The 19851-nt window shown below is 59.8% G+C and overlaps 3 protein-coding genes across 4 annotated transcripts in view; all 3 read left to right on the top strand.

Annotated features, from left to right (window-relative positions):
* SPG7 (SPG7 matrix AAA peptidase subunit, paraplegin) overlaps window positions 1–6374 on the top strand; it is a 31659-nt gene extending 25285 nt beyond the window's left edge. Inside the window, exons 13-17 of one of the 2 annotated variants that reach the window (XM_068693851.1) lie at window positions 1003–1118; window positions 2794–2950; window positions 3513–3676; window positions 4061–4138; window positions 5670–6374. In XM_068693851.1, coding sequence (XP_068549952.1) covers window positions 1003–1118; window positions 2794–2950; window positions 3513–3676; window positions 4061–4138; window positions 5670–5879 — 725 coding nt within the window. In that variant the 3' untranslated portion in view covers window positions 5880–6374. Of the gene's footprint in view, window positions 1–1002; window positions 1119–2793; window positions 2951–3512; window positions 3677–4060; window positions 4139–4381; window positions 4580–5669 lie in introns of those variants that run through there. The other variant, XM_068693852.1, reaches the window with a different exon arrangement.
* Window positions 6375–6627: 253 nt separating this feature from the next.
* On the top strand, window positions 6628–11054 carry RPL13 (ribosomal protein L13). Its single transcript, XM_068693868.1, has 6 exons — window positions 6628–6779; window positions 6958–7073; window positions 7321–7462; window positions 8589–8762; window positions 10065–10121; window positions 10854–11054. The coding sequence occupies exons 2-6, from the start codon at window positions 6970–6972 to the stop codon at window positions 11010–11012; spliced, it is 636 nt and encodes a 211-aa protein (XP_068549969.1). The 5' UTR covers window positions 6628–6779; window positions 6958–6969; the 3' UTR covers window positions 11013–11054.
* A 1264-nt stretch (window positions 11055–12318) lies between these two features.
* Window positions 12319–18885, top strand: CPNE7 (copine 7). The gene is made up of 16 exons (XM_068693862.1): window positions 12319–12632; window positions 13337–13828; window positions 14977–15159; window positions 15233–15307; window positions 15541–15615; window positions 16108–16191; window positions 16269–16358; window positions 16448–16546; window positions 16789–16875; window positions 16965–17024; window positions 17141–17274; window positions 17418–17472; window positions 17554–17605; window positions 17696–17829; window positions 18091–18327; window positions 18442–18885. Exons 2-16 carry the CDS (start codon window positions 13604–13606, stop codon window positions 18577–18579), a joined length of 1728 nt encoding a protein of 575 aa, XP_068549963.1. The 5' UTR covers window positions 12319–12632; window positions 13337–13603; the 3' UTR covers window positions 18580–18885.
* Window positions 18886–19851: the final 966 nt, after the last annotated feature.

Below are 19851 nucleotides of genomic sequence, written 5' to 3'. Positions count from 1 at the left end.
AGGCATCAGGCAACCTTGGTATAATGCTGCTCTCGACTGTGCCTTCTCTACCCCCTATTGCTGCTGGCACTGTGCAGAAACATCCACTTTAAAGCGCTGGTACCTCCTTGCGCTCGATACGCGGGGCAGTAATGAGTGCTCGGTGTGCAGTGTGTTCTGTAGTTAACGTATTTTCTGCCTGCTAGAAGCTTTACTCCCATTCAGCATTTTTTGAAATCCTAATTGGACTTATTCTGTGTTACGGACTATTGGGTTGGAAAATAGACACTTTCAAAAATCACCTTTCTGGAGAAAGTATTAAATGTGAGTTATGGCTTAATTTGCTCGTTCTCAGGAGCCTGGGAATAAGCTCATACGGAGCATGCCATGTGTAATCAGAGATTCCTTGGGTCTGGAGAAAGATTTTGGTAGATATTTGTGGTTTTCTTTTCTGACTTGAAGGCTACTGATGCACAGGAATCTCAGCTGGGACCTCTCTGCTACATATAATGGAACATCTCGGTTCCCTCGTGTCCCTTGGTTCCCTAAGGGACTGAAAGATCTTACAGCAGACTAAATATGCTCTTCCAGACAGACTTTTTTTTTGGTGGTGGGTTTTTTGGGGGTTGGATTTTTCCTTTCTCTTGAAATAGTATTGCCTTGTTGCAGATTTGTCCCTCGGCAGAGATGTAGCATATCTTTGGCAGAGCTGGGAACAGAACAGAGCCTTGCGTTTAGAGCTGTGATTTAATCGAATATTAAATTATTTGTGTGATGATTAAGTCTGTTGTAAAGGGAAAAAGTTTGTGCCAAGCATGGGTTGCCTTCTACTGCAGGGACAGAGAGCACCTCTTGCACAGCGTGTAACTGGGGGGTGTTTTACTGCCTTCTTCCAAAACGGAGTGCAATGGCAACTTCGCTGGCAGTGCAGCCACAGACTGCTCTAGTTCGTGTGCTTCTCTTTACAAGGTGATGCCTGTTGGTTACGTTTACTGCCACTTTGTCTGGTCTGTGTTCCCATAGGCACTGCCAAAAGAAGCAAGATCTTGTCACCAGAGGAGAGGAAGGTTGTGGCGTTCCATGAATCAGGGCACGCGTTGGTTGGCTGGCTGCTGGAGCACACGGAGGCAGTGATGAAGGTAACCCCACTGCTGGCTGTTGTGGAGTTCAGTGCTGGGTGGGAAGAGAATCCTTTGGGATCCTCTGTCCAAGACGTGTTGATTGTTTTGCAGCACTTGTGTTAGATTCTGCTACGTTACCCTGGTTTCCATGAGCTTGGAGCTGTGAATGCTGCAGCAACACAAACAGCACAGAATCACAGAAGGGTTTGGGTTGGGAGGGACCTTAAAGATTACCCAATTTCAACCCCCCTGCCGTGGGCAGGGACACCTCGCACTAGATCAGGCTGCCCAAAGCACCCAGCCTGGCCTTGAGCACCTCCAGGGCATCCACAGCGTCTCTGGGCAGCCTGTGCCAGTGCCTCACCACCCTCTGAGTGAAGAATTTCCTCCGTATATCTAATTTAAGCCTATCCTTTTTTTGTTTAAAGCCGTTTTGTTTAAAGCCCTGTGTCCTGTCACTGCACCCCCTGACACAAAGTCCCTCCCCAGCTTTCCTGTAGCCCCCTGTAGGTCCTGGAAGGCTCCTGTAAGGTCTCCCTGGAGCCTTTGCTTCTCCAGGCTGAACAACCCCGACTCCCTCAGCCTGTCTTCATAGGAGAGGTGCTCCAACCCCTTGATCATGTTTATGGCCCTCCTCTGGACTTGTTCTAATACATCCATGGCCTTCTTGTGCTGGGGTCCCCAGAGCTGAACGCAGAACCACAGGTGGGGGCTCACGAGAGCAGAGACCTGTCTTTGCTCTCAAGATACGCTGTCAAGAAGTCTGTTATCGGGCTCCAGACATGGCAGTGGTGGTGCAAAGCTTAACCAGCCACAGGAAAAATCTTGCCTTTCCAAGCCAACAGTAAAGCACTCCCAACGTGCCTGCTGGCCACCCTGGTGCTGGGCACATTTGGAGCAAGTGAGCGTCCTGCTGCTGCTGCTCAGCTCGTGCGCCTCCTCCAGGCACAGCGCTGCGCTGTGTGCGTGCCTGCACGGTCTCTTTCCCTGCCAGCACGTTGCAGCTACCAGTCAGGCCATTGCAGGAGCTGCTCTGATACTGATGGGAAGAGATGTGCTTTTCAGATCGGCACGCTTGAGATTTGGTGTGCCTGAAGCCCTTCTCTGTAGGGAAGGGCCTCCCTTTGCACCCCGGGGTGCCTTCTGTCCCACGCACGTCTCCTCAAAGAGCCTTGACGCAGGGGAGAGGTGGAGGGGTGGGAACGACAAGGATGACAGCTTCTTGGCCTGCCACCAGCAGCAAATTCACTCTGAATGACCTATTGTATAAGCTGAACTGTTGTTAATTACTCTCAACGAGATGTGGCTGGATGGGGGAAACGGCTCTTATTTTTCTGAAGACATCCTGTGTTTCTCCAGGTAGTCCTGATGATTCTGGAACATGGTAAAGCAAGCTCTGGTTGGCTTATATGCTTCAGAGGTGCTCTGAACTCCTAGAATTTAATTTGCTTGCTGTTAAGGACAGCTTCCTTTTTATTTTTTGACCTGGAATGGCAGAAAGTGCATGTCTGCAGCTGCAGAGGCTTCAGTATGGGAATGGCAACGTACTGCAGTTTCAGCTGTGTGTCTGTAGGTCAGCCTGCACCATCGCTTTCAGCAGATCTCACTGGGAGTGCAGGCCCTTCCTTTCTTCTCTCTGTTCTTAGTTGGTTCTTTTTGTTTTCTGCCCTGACGGAGCTGCCCTGTGTTGCAGGTTTCCATAGCCCCTCGAACAAACGCAGCGCTTGGATTCGCTCAGATCCTTCCAAGAGAGCAGTATCTCTTCACCAAGGAGCAGCTGCTGGAGAGGATGTGCATGGCTCTGGGCGGGAGAGTGTCCGAGGCCATCACCTTTAACAAAGTCACTACAGGTGAGGAGTTGGACCCTGCTGCAGGCAAGTGGAAATTGTGTAAATAGTCTGAACTTCTGTACTTGGTTGCTCTGTCCAAGGATGATCTTAGAATTTTCCCACTCCGGACAGTGGGAAAGGGAAATGCCAAATTACTTGTTTTGATCTTCGAGTTGTTTTTGTAAGAATGAAGGTCTCATTGTGGGATGCAACTGTGTTGTCTTAGACTTTGTCCCAAAGCCTAAGGCCACGGGTGCAATTACCCAGCGAGACTCTTGGCCAGTGGAAGAGCCCGGACCTTCTGTGCCTTGCTTCCACTTAATTCCAGCTGGTTATAGGCAAATGTGGTAACAGAAGGCAGTGGCTGCTGAGCAATCCATACACTTTAGCTACCAGTGTGTTTACTCAGGGTCATGCACGGGTCTTGCAGCACACGAGGAAAGGTCCATCAGCAGCCAGTGATCACCTGCCTGGGTTCCTGCAGGTCCTCTAGTCCCTCGACTAGTCAAATGTGTGCTTGTGTAGGACCTACTTCTCCTGTGCTCCACTCAGAGCTGGCAAACATCGTGTCTCTTTCATGCAGGAGCCCAGGATGACCTGAAGAAGGTGACCAAAATCGCCTACTCCATGGTGAAGCAGTACGGGATGGTGCCCAGCATCGGGCAGGTCTCCTTCCCAGATGTGGAGAGTGCCCCTGGAATTGGTCGGCGCCCTTTCAGCCAGGGACTTCAGCAAATGATGGACCACGTAAGGCTGCGCCTGAGCACACCTTCCTGTTTGTTCTTTATTTTCTGCAGCTTGATGAAAAATGCAAGTCACATAGCTGAAAACCAAACCTTGGGCTTTGTACTGAGCTGTGTCTTTTGCTGCTGGGTGGCTTCCTTAGACTTATTTGCCATCAGCAGGGACTCTCTTTAAGAGTTTTGCTAGCACAAAAGTTTACTGTTTCTTGTTTCTTCTTCAGAAGCACTCTTGTGGCTTTTTTCAAAAGGCTTATCTGTATTTTCTGTTAGTGGTAGCTGCTTTCTGCCTGCTCGGTTTGCACATCCTTGCTCTAGGTGCTCTCTTGTTTGTCCACATGTTGTTTGTTGCCACTTGCACTGCAAGTCCCTTCTTGTTACTGTCTTCTAGGAAGCAAAAGTGCTGGTGGCCCAGGCTTACAGACGCACAGAAAAACTCCTGCTGGACAACCGGGATAAGCTGCAGACAGTAAGTTGGAGCTGTCTGAGGTTTCTTTTACTGTTGCTTTTGACCTTGATACTTTCTGTGCTCTGCAGCTTGGTTGCTGCAGCGTCTCTGTGGCCCTAGAATATCTGGTAGTGGAGATATTAATGTGCTGGGAATCAGAGGCTGTTCACTGCGTATCCCCTAGATTAGAAGCAGGCAGAGGGAGGATGTGTGCGTCCTCCAGCAGTGAGTAGTTCACCTCCTGACACCAGCTGGTGTTTGCAGGGGAGGGGAGGAGTGCTCTGTGCTGGATGGAAGCGATCAAACCCCAAATTTGGCTCCCTCACCTGTACTTCTGTGCTAGCCTCTAGGAAATACAGCTTCCTGGAAAGCAGTGACCTCGTGAAGCCTGTGAAGGCGATAGCAGCTCGTCCTTCCAGGCTCTGTAGGCATAAAAGAATTGGGTGAATGGTTTCTGGGGATGGTGAAAGGACACGGGACCCGTCACAGGCTGACTGGTGACTCCAGGCAGCTTGCACCAGTTACCTGCTTCATACCTGATATATCAAGGAGAACTTGTTGCAGAGCCAGAGCTCTGCCTCTGCAAATTTGTGTCCTGGGAGCCCCTAGGCAGGACCTCCGCCCCCATCCCCTGGTGCTCCTTGACCTTCCCTTCAGACGCCTGGTCCATAACATGAGGAGCCAACCTAATGTCGCATGGTTTGCGAATGAAGCAATCCTTCAATCTTTTTAAACAACAACAAAACCCAAAATGCTTCCCTCTGCCCAGCAGCAAGCCTCCTGTGCGTGGTAAGGTGGCCAGAACTCGCTCGGACACCCTGCTGCTCCCCGCTCTGTCCCCGGGACCGTGCCCCAGCAGCGCTCTGAGAGCGGGCGTTGTCGGGGGCTCTCCTCTCCGCAGGGCTCCTCCGTTCCGACGCTTTCATTTCACAGCAATCAGATGTTTGCTAGAGGGTCAGCAGAGAGAAAACTTTTCAAGTCAAGCCAAAGTGCCTACAGAGCGTCCCGTTTGCCAGGCCGGCGCGTCGCCTCTCGTCAGCAGAACGGAGCGGTTCGTGGGGACAGCCACCCGCTGCTGCAGCGTGGCCCTGCTCGCAGAGGGGCTGGGGAGGACCTTCCTGGTGACCCCCAGCCTGCAGGGGCAGCTGTGACACGTTCTGCACGCAGAGGAGGGCTCTGGCTCTGGCTCCAGCCTCAGCTGCTGCCTCTCTGCCTCCTTAGGCAGGGCCCCAGGCGCTGTGACAGCGGCAGTAAGGGCACTTCCCCGCTGTCCCCGGGGTTCTGCCTTGCCGAATCACTTCCTAACGCAAGCTTTATTGCCTCCAGTCATATTTGATGTTTCTGGCCAAAATCAGGCTTGCAGAAGGTGCCGGCTGCCCGGGGAGCTTTGTACTGGCTCAGTGGGTGCTGGGGCCCCGCTCCTCGCGGGCTCCAGCACGTGCTGAGTCCAGATGTGGAGGTCCGAGTTGAGCTGGCAGGGAGAGGTCAGATGGGTTCAGAGGGGCTGTTTTCAAACCCCTGTGCCTCATTATGCCTTGTTTATTCTTTCTAGCTGTCCAATGCCCTCCTGGAGAAAGAAGTGATAAATTACGACGACATCGAAGCTTTGATTGGGCCCCCGCCCTACGGGCCAAAGAAAATGATAGCTCCTCAGAGCTGGCTTCAAGCAGAGAGGGACAAGCAGGACACCAGAGATGAAGAAATGCCCCAGCAGCCACCAAACCACGAGGAGGAGGAAGAACCACGCCTCAGACCAGTGTGAAGCCCCTCTCTGTGTGCGATGGGAGGACTCCAGAGGCTTCTTTTGAATGCAGACTCTGTCCCTCTTCAGCTCCGGAATCAAAGATGCCGAGCAGGGAATCTGTGATGCCATTCCCCAAAAATGAAGGGATGGCTCCGCTGCCTCTTGCAACAAGCTTTTCCCTGCGGGAAGGAGAACTCCTTAGGGCTTTGAGATTGATTCTCAGCAGGGCAGTAGTGGTTAGGAGTTGGGTAAGTCTCATCTGCTGGAAGGATTTCTCGTCCGCGGGGCTGTTGTGTGCACGTTCTTCGGGATGAGATGTGCTGTGGGGTGCTCCTCAGCCACCCGGGGCTGTGCCGTGTGGGGTGCCAGGGTGGGCAGCAGCCACCCCTGGGAGGCTGAGCTGGGTGCAGCGCTGCCGTTACACGACTCCACCGTAACCTGTGCTTGTCTTTGCTGCTGGACATGAACTAGAAGCTGAAAACCAGACTGCACCAGAATAAAATCTTGAACGTGGTGGTGTTTGTGCGATGTGTGGAGGCACGGCTGTGTCCTGCAGCTATGGGATTGCACAGGACAGGGGCTTCCTTTTCACTTTGTGCTGGGTTTTTGTAGCAGGGCTGCGAGAGGCAGAGCTGAGGGAAAGCCCCTTCGGGATGGACCGGCCCTAGGTTGCTGCAGCAGGGCTGCCCGTGCCCTGCAGACCCCCTCCTACCCCTTTCAGGCCCCCCGAGCCTTGGTCCCAAGCCCCCTGCTTGGGGGTGCGGGGCCGTTTAAGGCGCCGCCATCTTGAGTGCGGGCAAGCTGAAGCCGCCCGGAGCCCTTTCCGGCGCCGCCATCTTCCCGGAGCTGCCTCTGCACTTCCGGCGCGCACCGCGGCAGCCTCGCCCTTTTCCGGTCGGCCATCTTCGCAGGCGGGAGGTGAGTGGCTGCGCCGCGGGGCTGCATCGGGCTCCATCCGCCGCCATCCGGCCGGGGCGGCGCCGGGCGGCGCTCGGGGCGCTCGGGGGGAGCGGGGCAGAACCCGAGGGATGCCGCGGAGGGGTTTTGTGCCGGTGGATGGCGCGGGATCGCAGCCCAGCCCTGTTTGTGTCCGCAGGCCGCAGCCGCCATGGCGCCCAGCCGCAATGGCATGATCCTGAAGCCGCACTTCCACAAGGACTGGCAGCGCCGCGTCGCCACCTGGTTCAACCAACCCGCCCGCAAGATCCGCAGGTGAGCGGGGAGCCCAGGGGAGAGGAGCGGGGCTGGCTCCGGCTGCGGTCAAATGATGTGGAACATCCGGAATCGCTGTAGGGATGTGATGAAAACAAACCCTGGCTGACTGATGACCGCTGGAGCCGCCCTGGGGGGGGGGTTTGGGGATCCCCTGGGTCGGGATTTGGGGTTTGGGAGCCGCCCCGTGGGGCTGGGGGGTGGCTGGAGGGTGCTGCCGGTGACAGCTCGCTGCCCCCCGCTCCAGGAGGAAGGCTCGCCAGGCAAAGGCTCGCCGCATTGCGCCTCGGCCGGTGGCTGGGCCCGTCCGGCCCATCGTGAGGTGTCCGACCATCAGGTACCACAAAAAAGTCCGTGCCGGCAGAGGCTTCAGCCTAGAGGAGCTGAAGGTAAGTAGGGAGGAGCTGTCCCTGCTCAGGAAGGCCAGCTCTTGAGCTTGGGCTCCATTGTTCTGTTATTTTGCATAAAATTAACTCACAAGTGGCTGCGGTGTATGGAAGTGTAAGCGTCTGCTTGCACTGGCTGAGCCAGCACGTAGCCAGGGACAGGCTGCTGCTGTCACTGGAGAAGCACACAAAATGTTAGTGTTCTTTTTTCCTTTTTTTTTTTGTAATTGTGGCATGGGGAAGCAGTAACACAACAGAGCGATAGGTTAATTTGAGAACTAAATACTGGTCAGGCTGTCACTTAAAACAAAACATTAAAAACATTAAAATCAGGTTCTGGTAGAGCGTGAATTGAGTCTCCTGAACTTAATTTAAGTAAAAGGACCGGCAGGTTTTGTTGTTAAATGGCTCTTTCTTTGTAAAACACATCACTGCAAACCCTGCATGATGCAGCTGGTGCAGACCTGTTTGTGCTGTGGAACGGGTCGGTTGCAGTCACTGCAGAGGCTGGGGAAGCTGCCAGCTCCCTCGCCTTGCTGCAGGAGAAGGTCCTGCACCATCCTCCCAGGTGGCTCTCAGCTGATGAGCTGCTGGCAGAGAGCCGAGAGGGAGGTGGGCTGCAGAAAGCCCCACGAGCCTGGTCCCACACAGCAGGAGTAAATGTTAGCAACTGCTGGCAGCCAGCATCCCCAGCCTCTCGCGTGTTGTTTAGTGTTTAATTAAAGCATTTATAACAGTGAAATCAGTGCACTGAAGCAGTAAAACTGTACTTCTGAATGCCAAATGCTTCATTACTTTGTTTTTCTTTAATTTTCAGATAATGTTGGGATGTAAATTGATACACAGCTGTTTGCTTTTAAACAGAAATTGAGGTTATTGCTTAAGGGTGTTACCAGAAGTATTTCTGTAGTGGAGCTGTCACTGTTCAGCAAACCAGTTCCCGGGTGCTGGTTCCATACATTTGTCCAGCACCTCTCAGAGTCTAAATGGTGGCACTGCTGATCCCTCAGGCCAGACCCCAGTACCAGTGGGGGTTCCAGCCAGGTGACAAGGCTGGTGGCTGTGCTCAGCAGTGCGGTGTTGTCACACGTTGTCCCACGCTGGCACTGCACACTATGTCTCTCTGCAGCTGGCTGGCATTAACAAAAGGTTTGCCCGGACCATCGGAATCTCGGTGGATCCCAGGCGGCGGAACAAATCCACGGAGTCGCTGCAGGCCAACGTGCAGAGGCTGAAGGAGTACCGCTCCAAGCTCATCCTCTTCCCGAGGAAGCCCTCTGCGCCCAAGAAAGGAGACAGCTCCGTAAGTACTTGGCCCGGTCTGTTTGCAGTGACTTCAGCAGGGCTTTGGTTGTCAGTCCTCCCTCCTGGTGCTCTGGACAGGCACAGCTCGGGGCTGGGGCTGGCTGCTCTGCTGCAGCTGGCCCAATTTCAGCCTGAGGCTCACCTGTCACCGCCTGCAGCGCCTCTCCTGATGGCACCGGGAAGGTGACGGTGTGCTCTGCACCGCGGAGTAGTTCAGGGAAAGGAGTGGTGGTGGAATTCTCGAGAAGGGTGTTGTTGCTGACGTATAAAATTACTTTTCGTAAGAATCTCACTGAGATCCAAAGGGGAGTTGGCTTTTCCCGTCTGGTCTTGGCTCTGTGCATGAAAAATACATGCTTCCCGTGGGGAGGTGCAGGCAGTGAAACACGGTGCCATGTTCAAGCTGCCTTCAGTCTCTGGGAGAGCCTGTGAGCCCCGAGCTGCTGAGCCACGGTGCTGCCTGCTGAGCTGGGCCGTGCTTGGGCAGCTTTCAGAACAGGGGCAGGATGGTCTCTGGCATCTTTCACTGCCTGGTTGAGCACGAGCTCTGCTGAACGTGTCAGCTTCACGGTTTTTAAGTCAGGAGGGTGCTGCCAGTCCACAAGTCAAGGTGGAGAGCACAGGTGTGGACGTGAGGATTATGAGATTGAAACTTTCTGAATCTTGGATGTGTCTGAATAAAGTAGAATTTTCCAAGCTGCTGTGAGTAGCACACAGACTGCCGAACCCAGTCTGCTCCAGCTGTAAACTGGCTAGCAGCACAAACCTGGAGCTTTCTAAATTCAGCCCAACCTTCAAGTTGTCCACTGCAGCCTGTTTCCAATCCCAGAACGTAAAGGTAGTTGTGTCTGGAATCATTTTTCAAATTAGTTTAATCAGCTATCTGAAATAAAGTTTAACGATGGTTGTTGATGCAGTAGCTGCACAAGGAGCTGCAGTTAGCTGTGGAAGGAACTGCTGAAGAACACGCTGAGCAGCCAAACTAAAAATGGCTCAGTGGACTTCACCTTTTTTTCCAGCTGGCAGAGCTCTGAGAGGCCGCAGCTCCGCTGGCCGGATCCAGCCTCCCTGGTAGCCAGGCAGAGCTCACCGGTGCGGCGTGTGGGTGCCAAAAGCTCCTGCAGCTGCACGGGTGAAGTGCTGAACTCGCTGCCATCGCTGCTAAGCCTGCAGTCAGAGTCGTCATCAGCGTGTTTGGGCTGGGAGCTCGTGTTAAAAACATGTTTTGGATGCAGGCACCAGGCTGGGAAGCGTACGTACCCGGTTCTAAATGATGTTTTTTCCCTCTCTTGTTATGCAGGCTGAGGAACTCAAGATGGCGACGCAGCTGTCTGGACCAGTTATGCCAATTAGGAACGTAAGTGAAGCCCTAAATCGTGTTCTCTGTGTGAGGGAATTCAGGCTGGGATTTAGGGGGGAGGATTCTTGTCATAGTTACGGGTTGCTGGCTTCAGACACTTCCCCTCCTGGATGCACAAAAACCCAACAGATCCAGCTCTGCCCTCATTTATTTTTTAATCAACTGAGAGAAGTCCTTAGGTGTGAGCTGTGTAGAGGAGAGCTCTGGGCACCAAGCTTGGGGTCAAGTCAAGATAAATTGGAGAAGGATGCTCCTATATTCTGCTTCTGCCCTAAATCACATGGGAAGGACGTCTTCCTGGCCAGAGAAGGCCAGGGTGGAACCTGCCCGGTAGCCCCCAGATGGCAGTGCCCCCAGCACATTTGGGGTGTGTGTTGGCTGTTGGGGCCGGGCAGGTTGCGAGGTCACCGTCTTTAAAACCCTCACTAATCGTGAGATTGTTGATAGCGTGCCACGAACCTGACTCAGATTTCGTTTTGCGCTTGTTTTTCCCTGGTATTTGCTGCTCGTCTGCTGATGTGCGCTGGCAAATTAGGAGCTGGTTGAAATGAGGTGTCTGGTGGAGTGATGATAAGGGCAGGGCCTGCAGATTGCACAAATTCTGTATTCTTAACAGCATCCTGGAGCCAGTGGTAAAAATGTAGCGAGATTAATTGCGTTAAGCCTTAAATACCGTCTTCTCTGGCAGCCTCTGATGTGCGGTCTGACTGCCGGGCTCTCTCCCCCCAGGTTTTCAAGCGGGAGAAGGCCCGCGTTATCACCGAGGAGGAGAAGAACTTCAAGGCCTTCGCCAGCCTGCGCATGGCCCGGGCCAACGCTCGCCTCTTCGGGATTCGGGCAAAACGTGCCAAAGAAGCAGCAGAGCAGGACGTGGAGAAGAAGAAATGAACTGTTTGCAGCAGAACTGCCAATAAAAAATGTAGAAACGGAGCCGTGTGGTGTCTTCTTAGGGCAGACGCAGCACCGAGCTGCCCTGGAGCTTCTCCTGGTGCCGGTACCAGTGGTGGGCAGCGTGGAGGAGCTGAGCCAGGGGCAGGCTCCTCTCTGATCAGAACCTCCAAGCTTCCTGGCAGCGAGGGAAGGAGGCACCTCGCCTCTGTGCTTGGAGGGTGATTTGTTTTGTCGGCAGGAACGGGACCAGAGCTTGCTCCTGCCTGGAGCTGGCCCCAGCCCTGCCTGGCTGCTGCCTGTGCCGGGGGGGCCCAGGGCCCCTCCCTGGGAAGCCCTGGCCCTGCCCCAAGCTTTCCCTGCTCTATTCGTGTTGGTGTTCCCTTGCAGCGAGCTGTCAAACCCTGGGGCTGTGGGCAGGAGGAAGCTGAGGCTCAGAAGTGGGGTCCCTGTGGGGTCCCTGCTCCCACATTTGGGGTGCGTGGGGCTGTGCTTACTGCCGCTGGCCGCTGGGTGGAGCCGGGCCCCAGCCCTGTCCTCGCTGTCACCCGGCCCTGCAGCTGCCTCACCCCAGCGCCTCGCACTCACCCCACAGCCCTTTTTAAACCATTTCTCTAGGGCAATCCCTCCCTGAGCAGCCTGCTTCTGAGGCTCTGCCCCATCCCTGCAGCTCCCCGGGGCTCTGCCAGCCGTGTCCCCTCCGCCTGCTGCGGTCACGGGGCCGTGGGCTCCGTCCCGCTCCGGGGAGCGCTCGCTGGCTGCGGGCTAGCTAAGCACTTCTGGGGCAGCGCTGCTCCCGTGCTGGGATAATTGAACCATTCGTATTCATTAATGTGATGACAAACTCAGGGCTCCAGCAGCAGAGGGCTCGGGTGCAGGGCTGGGAGCTGGGGTGCTCAGCATTGGGGTGCTGCAGCGGGACGGCGCGGGGAGGGGGTGTCCTACTTCTGCCAACCAGGCTGGGGATTAGCTCCCGGAGCCTGGGCCCTGCAGTGCCCTCCCGCTCGTTAGCCCTCCCTGCATTTAATCCCTCCGAACGCCGGCTAATTACATCATCCCTCACGCAGCCGAGCTGACAGCGCTGCAGTGCTCCAGGGACGGGTGGGGTGTGGGGGCAACCCCAGACCAGGATGGGGGCTCCGGCACTGGGGGCTTGGGCACGCCATGACCACCCCGTTGGGGCAGAGACAGCTCCAGTGGGGGACAGGGGCACGCAGGGGATGGGACAGGCCTCAGGCACCCCATGGGGAGTGATAAGGGGTCTGTGGGGTGCGTGGAGCGAGGGCTGTGCCGGGCAGGGTGCAGGGGGGATGGATGGAGGTGCCCCCAGCGCTGTGCCGTGCGCCCTGACGTGGCCACCTGTACCGGGGACCCCCGAGGCACCACGGAGCCCCCGTGCCCGCAGGCGGGCTCTGCTCCGGTGCCGGCAGCGAGGCAGTTAACGGAGATTGTAGTCTCCCTCTTAGGGCTCCGCTCCCGAACTGCAGCTTGAGTCAGTTGTGTGGAGGTGGCAGCGGCGGCAGCTCCGGCTGGCACACCGGCTCCGGCTGGCACACCGGCTCCGCCAGCCACGCCAGCCCTCGGCCGGCCCCGCACGGCTCCCGGGCCACCAGCACCCAGGTGAGGGGGGTGGCCGGGCAGGGCAGGGGGCTCTGAACCCTTTTGCTGGGGGATGCCGAGCGGTGCCACGGTGCCGGGGAGGGGACGGTGCCCACCAGAGCCGCGTGCCGGGGAGGGCAGGGCCCCGCGCGACTTCGTCGGGAAACTTCGGTCAGGAGGCACCAGCTCCGGGCACCAGGTGGGGGGCGGCTCTGCCCCAGCCTCGGCTTGTACTGGGTTCAACTGGGGGCTGTGGATGGGGGCAATGAGCCTGGGAATGGGATGGGATGGGAACGGGGATGGGGATGGGGATGGGGTGGGGATGGGGTGGGGATGGGGTGGGGATGGAGCGGCAGAGCCAACGTTGCAGCATCGCCTGGCCGAGCCCTGCCAGCACCCCGGTGGAGCACGGCAGCTCCGTGTCCCCAGCACTGGGAGCAGCAGGGCGGAGGGTGTCCCTGTGTCCCCCCCAGGCAGTGACCACCCCGTCACCCCAGGGTGCAGGGGCTGGGCGGGGAGGTTTTGTTCTCCTGCACAAGGAGCGGGATCGGGGCTGGGGCTGCGGGCACCTTGTGGGGTGAGGCTGGGGGCAGAGCTGGGCACGGCCCCACAAGATCCACCCCGGGGCTCCAGCGAGTGCACAGGGGCAGAGCCGTGCCCGAAGGGCTGCCTGTTTGGGGGTGCCCCATCTCCAGCTCACCCCACGGTGCTCTGACACCTCGCAGGGCCACCACCGGGGCTGGAATCCACCACCGCACCTCGGAGAGGGTCCCTCAGGTCCCCAGCACCCACCGGGCCGTCTCACCCCTCTCTCCTCCTGCGCCCCTGCTCCGTGAGCCCCCCAAACCTCTTCCAGCGCCCTCCACCACCAGGGACCTGCACCCGGGCTCCAGCCCCACTCCTGGCACCGCGGGGCCCCGTGCCCCGGGCATGAGGGTCACCAGCCTGCTGCGCTGACAGCCAGGAAGGCAGCGGCCGCCCCGTCCCCCCGCATGCCCTTCACCCACGGTGCCGCCTGCCCCCCGTCACGCCTGGCAGCCCCCCGTGCTGCTGCCACCATGGGCGAAGCGCCCGAGCCCTCCTCCCAGGCGCCGCTGGCCGTGCTCTCCAAGGTGGAGCTGCGGGTGAGCTGCAAGCACCTCCTGGACCGCGACACCCTCAACAAGTCGGACCCCTGCGTCCTGCTGCTCATGCAGTCCCAGGGGCAGTGGGTGGAGGTAGGCAGGGCAGGGTGCTGGGTACAGGGACGGGGGCTCCGGGATGGGGACGGGAGCGGGGACAGCCCTAGGATGGCCACGATGTCCAGCGGGGCCGAGGGCAGGGCAGGAGGTGGCGGCAGAGCGGGGAGCGAGGTGCAAGGTGCAGGAACTGGCTTAGGGTGGGGTGTAGGGAGCAGGGCTGGGCGCAGGCGCAGGCTGCGGGGTGCAAGGTGCAGGGCTCGGGGTGCAGTGAGGTGAAGGACGCGGGGTGTGAGGGACTCGGGGTGTGAAGGGCAGGGCCCGGAGCTCCGGGTGCTTTGGGATGCTCGGGCGGTGCATGGGGACGGTGCAGAGCCCTGGATCGGGACAAGTCCCCCAGGACCCAGTGGCTCTGGCGGCACCAGGGGACGGGGTGCTCACGGTGTGGGGGTCCACATGGGCTCGGCCACTCTGTGCCAGGGTTTTTTGATGCGCTGGCCACCCCTGGGGTGCATCAGGGCTTGGGGGCTGCTGTGTCCCTGCTGGGGCTGGGGCTGGCTCCATCCCACGGCTGCCCCCAGCTCAGCTCCTGCCTGGCTCCAGCAGCTCCGCGCTCGCTAATCACCGCTGCTCAGCCGGCAGATTTAGCGCTAAATCCCTCTGCGTGTAATTGACTCTGCTCGCCCGGGCTGGAGCCAGAACCGGAGCCAGGGCGGGCGGCGAGGGGCACCGTGCCAGCTCACCCCTTGCTCAAACAGAGCCATGGCAAAAGGTGGGCCAGAGCCCCAGCATCACCTCGATGCAGCCCCGGCGATGTGGGGTCTGCCCCAGAGGGAGAGGGGCCTCAGCACCCAGGGGTGGCACCCAGGGGCACCTCTCCCTCCTGCACCAGCACTGCCACCAGCCCCAAATCCGTCCCCGAGCTGGCTCCCGCCCCGGGTACAATCCCACCACAGCGACACAGCGAGCCAGGGGCTTGAGCTGATTTAAGGATGAATTTCAGTGAGATGAGTGTGGAGCAGTTCTGCTTCTAAGGGCGAAATCCCCATTTGTTCGGGGGGAAGGCATGGTCGGAGCTCCCACGGGCACGGTTTGAGGCGCAGCCGGCACCCACCCGCTGGGACCCGGGGGGCAGCCCCTTGGTGGTGCCGAGCGGTGGGGCTGGCGGAGCCCCCTCTGCCCCGCAGGTGGACCGCAGCGAGGTGATCAAGAGCAACCTGAACCCCGTCTTCGCCAAGATCTTCACGGTGGATTACTACTTCGAGGAGGTGCAGAAGCTGCGCTTCGAGGTGTACGACAGCCATGGGCACGCCGGCGTCGGCACGCACGACGATGACTTCTTGGGGGGCATGGAGTGCACCGTGGGGCAGGTGAGCCCCCCGCCGGGACCCCCCGCTCACCCGCGGGCTGATGTCCCCTCCCCGAGCCCATCGTTTTTTGCAGATCGTGGCGCAGAAGCGGGTGACGAAGCCGCTGTTCCTCAAATATGGGAAATTCGCAGGGAAATCCACCATCACGGTGAGCGGCCGGGCTGGGCTGCGGGTGGTGGGACCCCAGTGACCCTCCTCCCATCCCAGCCATATATCCAGTTGCCCCACGCATCCCAGATGGATTGGGGTCCCCCCAGCAGCTGCTACCCACCCTGGGGGTCTCCACAGTGCCAGGAGGCGCGTGGAGGGTGGGAGGGAAGGAGGGCAGGGGGACAACACCGCGCCGGGTGCTGAGCACCCCACGGGCACCTCTCCCGGCAGGTCATCTCTGAGGAGATCTCGGGGAACAACGGCTACGTGGAGCTGGCATTTCGGGCCAAGAAGCTGGATGACAAGGTGGGATGAGGATGGGATGGGATGGGATGGGATGGGATGGGATGGGATGGGATGGGGATGGGATGGGATGGGATGGGATGGGATGGGATGGGATGGGGATGGGATGGGATGGGATGGGATGGGATGGGATGGGATGGGATGGGATGGGATGGGATGGGGATGGGATGGGGATGGGGATGGGATGGGATGGGATGGGATGGGATGGGATGGGATGGGATGGGGATATGGGATGGGATGGGATGGGATGGGATGGGATGGGATGGGATGGGATGGGGATGGGGATGGGGATGGGATGGGATGGGATGGGATGGGATGGGATGGGATGGGATGGGGATGGGATGGGATGGGATGGGGATGGGGATGGGGATGGGGATGGGGATGGGGATGGGATGGGATGGGATGGGATGGGATGGGGATGGGATGGGATGGGATGGGGATGGGGATGGGACAGCCGGTTCTCTGCTCTGTCCTGTCCCACCCTCTCCCCTCCAGGACCTCTTCAGCAAGTCCGACCCCTTCCTGGAGATTTACCGCATCGATGACGACCGCAGCGAGCAGCTGGTGTACCGCACCGAGGTGAGGCTTGGCTGGATCCTACCCAGGACCACCCCACGGGTCCCCAGCCCTGCTGAGCCCCCTCTCGCCCCCCCCAGGTGGTGAAGAACAACCTGAGCCCCATCTGGGAGCCCTTCAAGGTCTCCCTGAACTCGCTCTGCAGCTGCGAGGAGAAGAGGAAGCTGAGGGTGAGGAAGGGCGATGGGGATCCTGTCCCCGGGATGGGGCAGGGGGGGGGACACGCACCCAGCTGGGGCTGAGCCGTGTCCCCCCGCAGTGCGTGGTGTGGGACTACGACTCGCGGGGCAAGCACGACTTCATCGGCGAGTTCTTCACCACCTTCGAGGAGATGCAGAAGGCGATGGGGGAAAACAAGGTGGAGAGGGGACGGGGGGACAGGGGGGTGTCCCCTGCGGGGCTGGGGCACAGCCCTTGGGCTGCCGACAGCTCCCGTTCCAGGAGGCTTCCTGGGGAGGGGATGGCCGGGATGGGCTCCTCTGGGGACACCAGCCTGGGTGGGTCGTGGGGCTGGGGGGCTGGGGGGGTGTCACGTTATGGGGCTGGGGGCTGTGGGGCCGTGGGGCCGGCCCCGGGCAGCGCGGGTGCCGCGTGCCGCAGGTGCAGTGGGAGTGCATGAACCCCAAGTACAAAATCAAGAAGCGCAACTACAAGAACTCGGGGGTGGTGGTGCTGCTGGACCTGAAGGTGAGTGCCTGTGTGCCGAGCCGTGCCGGGACAGGCTGCTGTGGGGCGGTGCAGGCTGGCAGCAGCTGAGGAGGGTCCCCCCCCCACAGATCCACAGGGTCTACTCCTTCCTGGACTACATCATGGGCGGCTGCCAGATCCACTTCACGGTGAGCAGCATCCCCCCGGGGGGTCCAGGGCTGTGCCGTGGTGCCCCGGTGAGCAGGGACGGCAGCTCCTGGCCCTGGAGACATGGGGAGGTCACCGTCCCCCCCCGCTGTGCCAGGTGGCCATCGACTTCACGGCCTCCAACGGGGACCCCCGCAACAGCTGCTCCCTGCACTACATCAACCCCTACCAGCCCAACGAGTACCTCAAGGCGCTCGTCGCTGTGGGTGAGATCTGCCAGGACTACGACAGGTTGGTGGCTGCCGTGGGGACCCTGGGGCTGGGACACCTTGGTGACGGCCACCCCAGGGCCAGGACACCTTGGTGACGGCCACCCCGGTGTCGGCACACCACCCCCCCGCCGTGCCGGGGCTCCTCGCACCCTTCCTTTGCAGCGATAAGAAATTCTCTGCTCTGGGCTTTGGTGCACGGATCCCCCCCAAATATGAGGTACGGGGGCGGCCGGGACCCCCCCGGGCCATGCCCATCCCTGCCAGCTCCCTGCCTGCCCCTCGTCCCTCTCCCCCCCAGGTCTCTCACGACTTCGCCATCAACTTCAACCCCGACAACGACGAGTGTGAGGGTGAGTCCGGCCCCGCTGCACGGGTGCCAGCCCCCGTCCCGGTGACCCCGGGGTGCAGCCGGGCCGCCCCCACACCCTGCGCTCCCCCAGGCATCCAGGGCGTCGTGGAGTCCTACCAGAGCTGCCTGCCCAAAATCCAGCTCTACGGCCCCACCAACGTGGCCCCCATCATCTCCAAGGTGGCCCGCGTGGCGGCCGACGAGGAGCGGACCAAGGAGGCGTCGGTAGGTCCCCACGGGGCTCCGGCACACTTTGGGGGCACTTACCTACAAGTGCATGGGGAGGGGGGGGGCTAATTAAAAGCCTGACAATTATTTACACTTGCTGATGAGGAGGGATTTAGGAAAATGCCAGCCTCTCCTGGACCTCGTGGGTGGTTTGGGGTGGAATCATTGGTAACGTCATCCCACCCTGTGCGCACGGGGGGAGCGTGGCAGCAGTGCCCCGGTCCGGGCAGCCCCCCAAGAGCTTCCCTCCCCCCCCAGCAATACTTCATCCTGCTGATCCTGACGGACGGCGTGGTGACGGACATGGCAGACACGCGGGAGGCCATCGTCCGCGCCTCCTACCTGCCCATGTCCATCATCATCGTGGGCGTGGGCAACGCCGACTTCACCGACATGCAGATCCTGGACGGGGACGACGGCGTCCTGCGCTCCCCCAGGGGCGAGCCCGTCCTGCGTGACATCGTCCAGTTCGTCCCCTTCAGGGAGTTCAAGAATGTGAGTGGGGGGCGGTGGCGATCCCGTTCTGATCCCCTCTGGTCCCTGCAGGGGGGCTGAGCATCACCGGCCCCCGAGCCCCCGTCACCCATCCCATCCCGTTCCATCCCGCAGGCGTCCCCGACGGCGCTGGCCAAGTGCGTGCTGGCCGAGGTGCCCAAGCAGGTGGTGGAGTACTACAGCTACAAGGCCTTCCCGCCCCGCTGCCCCCAGCCCGACACCCCCGACTCCAGCCTCAGCTCACCCCAGTGAGGGCGCCTGCATGGGGACCAGCACCGTGCCCCCACTGCACCCAGCTGGGGACACGGGGACAACCCCGGTGCCCCGGTGCAGGGCGCCACGCCGTGCTGCACGGGGGCGGCCGGGTCCCCAGAGGGCACTGCCCGCTGCTGGTGGCCCGTGCCCGTGGCCCATCCCCGCTCCGTTTCCCTGTGCCCGTTGTCCTCGTGGTCCCCTGTGGTCCGTGCTTGTCTGTCGCTGTGATGCCGTTTCGGGGCTGCATGACGAACCCGTCCTCGGTGCGCGGGAGGCACCAGCCAATAAAGCAACCTGCCCCTTCCCTGTGCTGCGTGCTCTCTGGGGGACAGGGCCCCGTGGCAGTGCTGCCACCTCCCATTAAATCCCAAAGCATGGGCGCTCAACGGGGCAGAGGGATGGGCTCTGCTCCCCCCAAGTGCCCAAGCCCCTGAGCACAGCCCCGTCCCGCAGCGAGGGGTCCCAAGGACGTAAGTGAGCAAAAGCTGAAAGCACACACACCTGCCCTGCCGCCTGACCACCTCGGCCACGTCACTCATTAGCAGGGATTTGTCACTTGAAAGCCACCGGCAGGTGAAAGAAGCAGCAGTGCTTTGTAGCTGCTGTGCTTTGGAGCAGCCACGGCTTTAAAGTTGTGCCGGAGCCGCCCCGCCACAGGGCTCCCACCCCGCTGCGCTGCCGGCCTGAAAATCCAGGGCAGCGGAGGCAGAGACGGAGCCGTGCTCCTGCCCCTGCCCAGCTCAATGCCTCTGCCACGTGCCGTGAGCCGTGTGCCATGAACCATGTGCCATGTGCTGTGTGCTGTGTGCCATGAGCCCCGTGCCATGTGCCGTGTGCTGTGCCGTGTGTGCTGTGCCATGCGCTCCATGATGTGTGCTGCTTGGTGTGTGCCGTGTGCTCTGTGCCGTGCTGCTGCCATGTGCTGCGCAGCGCTCTGAGGCTGGCTGTGCCAAGCCCCACGTGCTGTTCTCTGCGTGCCAGCTGCCTCACGCCGTGTGCTGTGTGACACCGCGTGCCGCGTGCCGTGCGCCGTGTGCCATCCAACGTGTGCCATGCACCGTGTGCCATGGGGCTTTTACCACATGCCATGCACTGTGCCATTCACCATGTGCCACCATCCTGCCACCTGCAGATGCTCACGGGGAGGTGACATCTGCCCTGGGAACCCAAAGGCCACCACGGGGCTGCAGCTGTGGCCTGGGGCAGCAGTCGTGGGGCAGGAGCCACCCCAGATCCTGCTCCCCGTGCTCCCCCCCAGGGACACTGCTG

The sequence above is a fragment of the Anas acuta genome, chromosome 10 (genome assembly GCF_963932015.1).
Source record: "Anas acuta chromosome 10, bAnaAcu1.1, whole genome shotgun sequence".
In the NCBI taxonomy this organism is placed as follows: domain Eukaryota; kingdom Metazoa; phylum Chordata; class Aves; order Anseriformes; family Anatidae; genus Anas; species Anas acuta.
The sequence above is the reverse complement of the archived record's forward strand: the minus strand, read 5'-3'. Positions and strand labels throughout refer to the sequence as shown.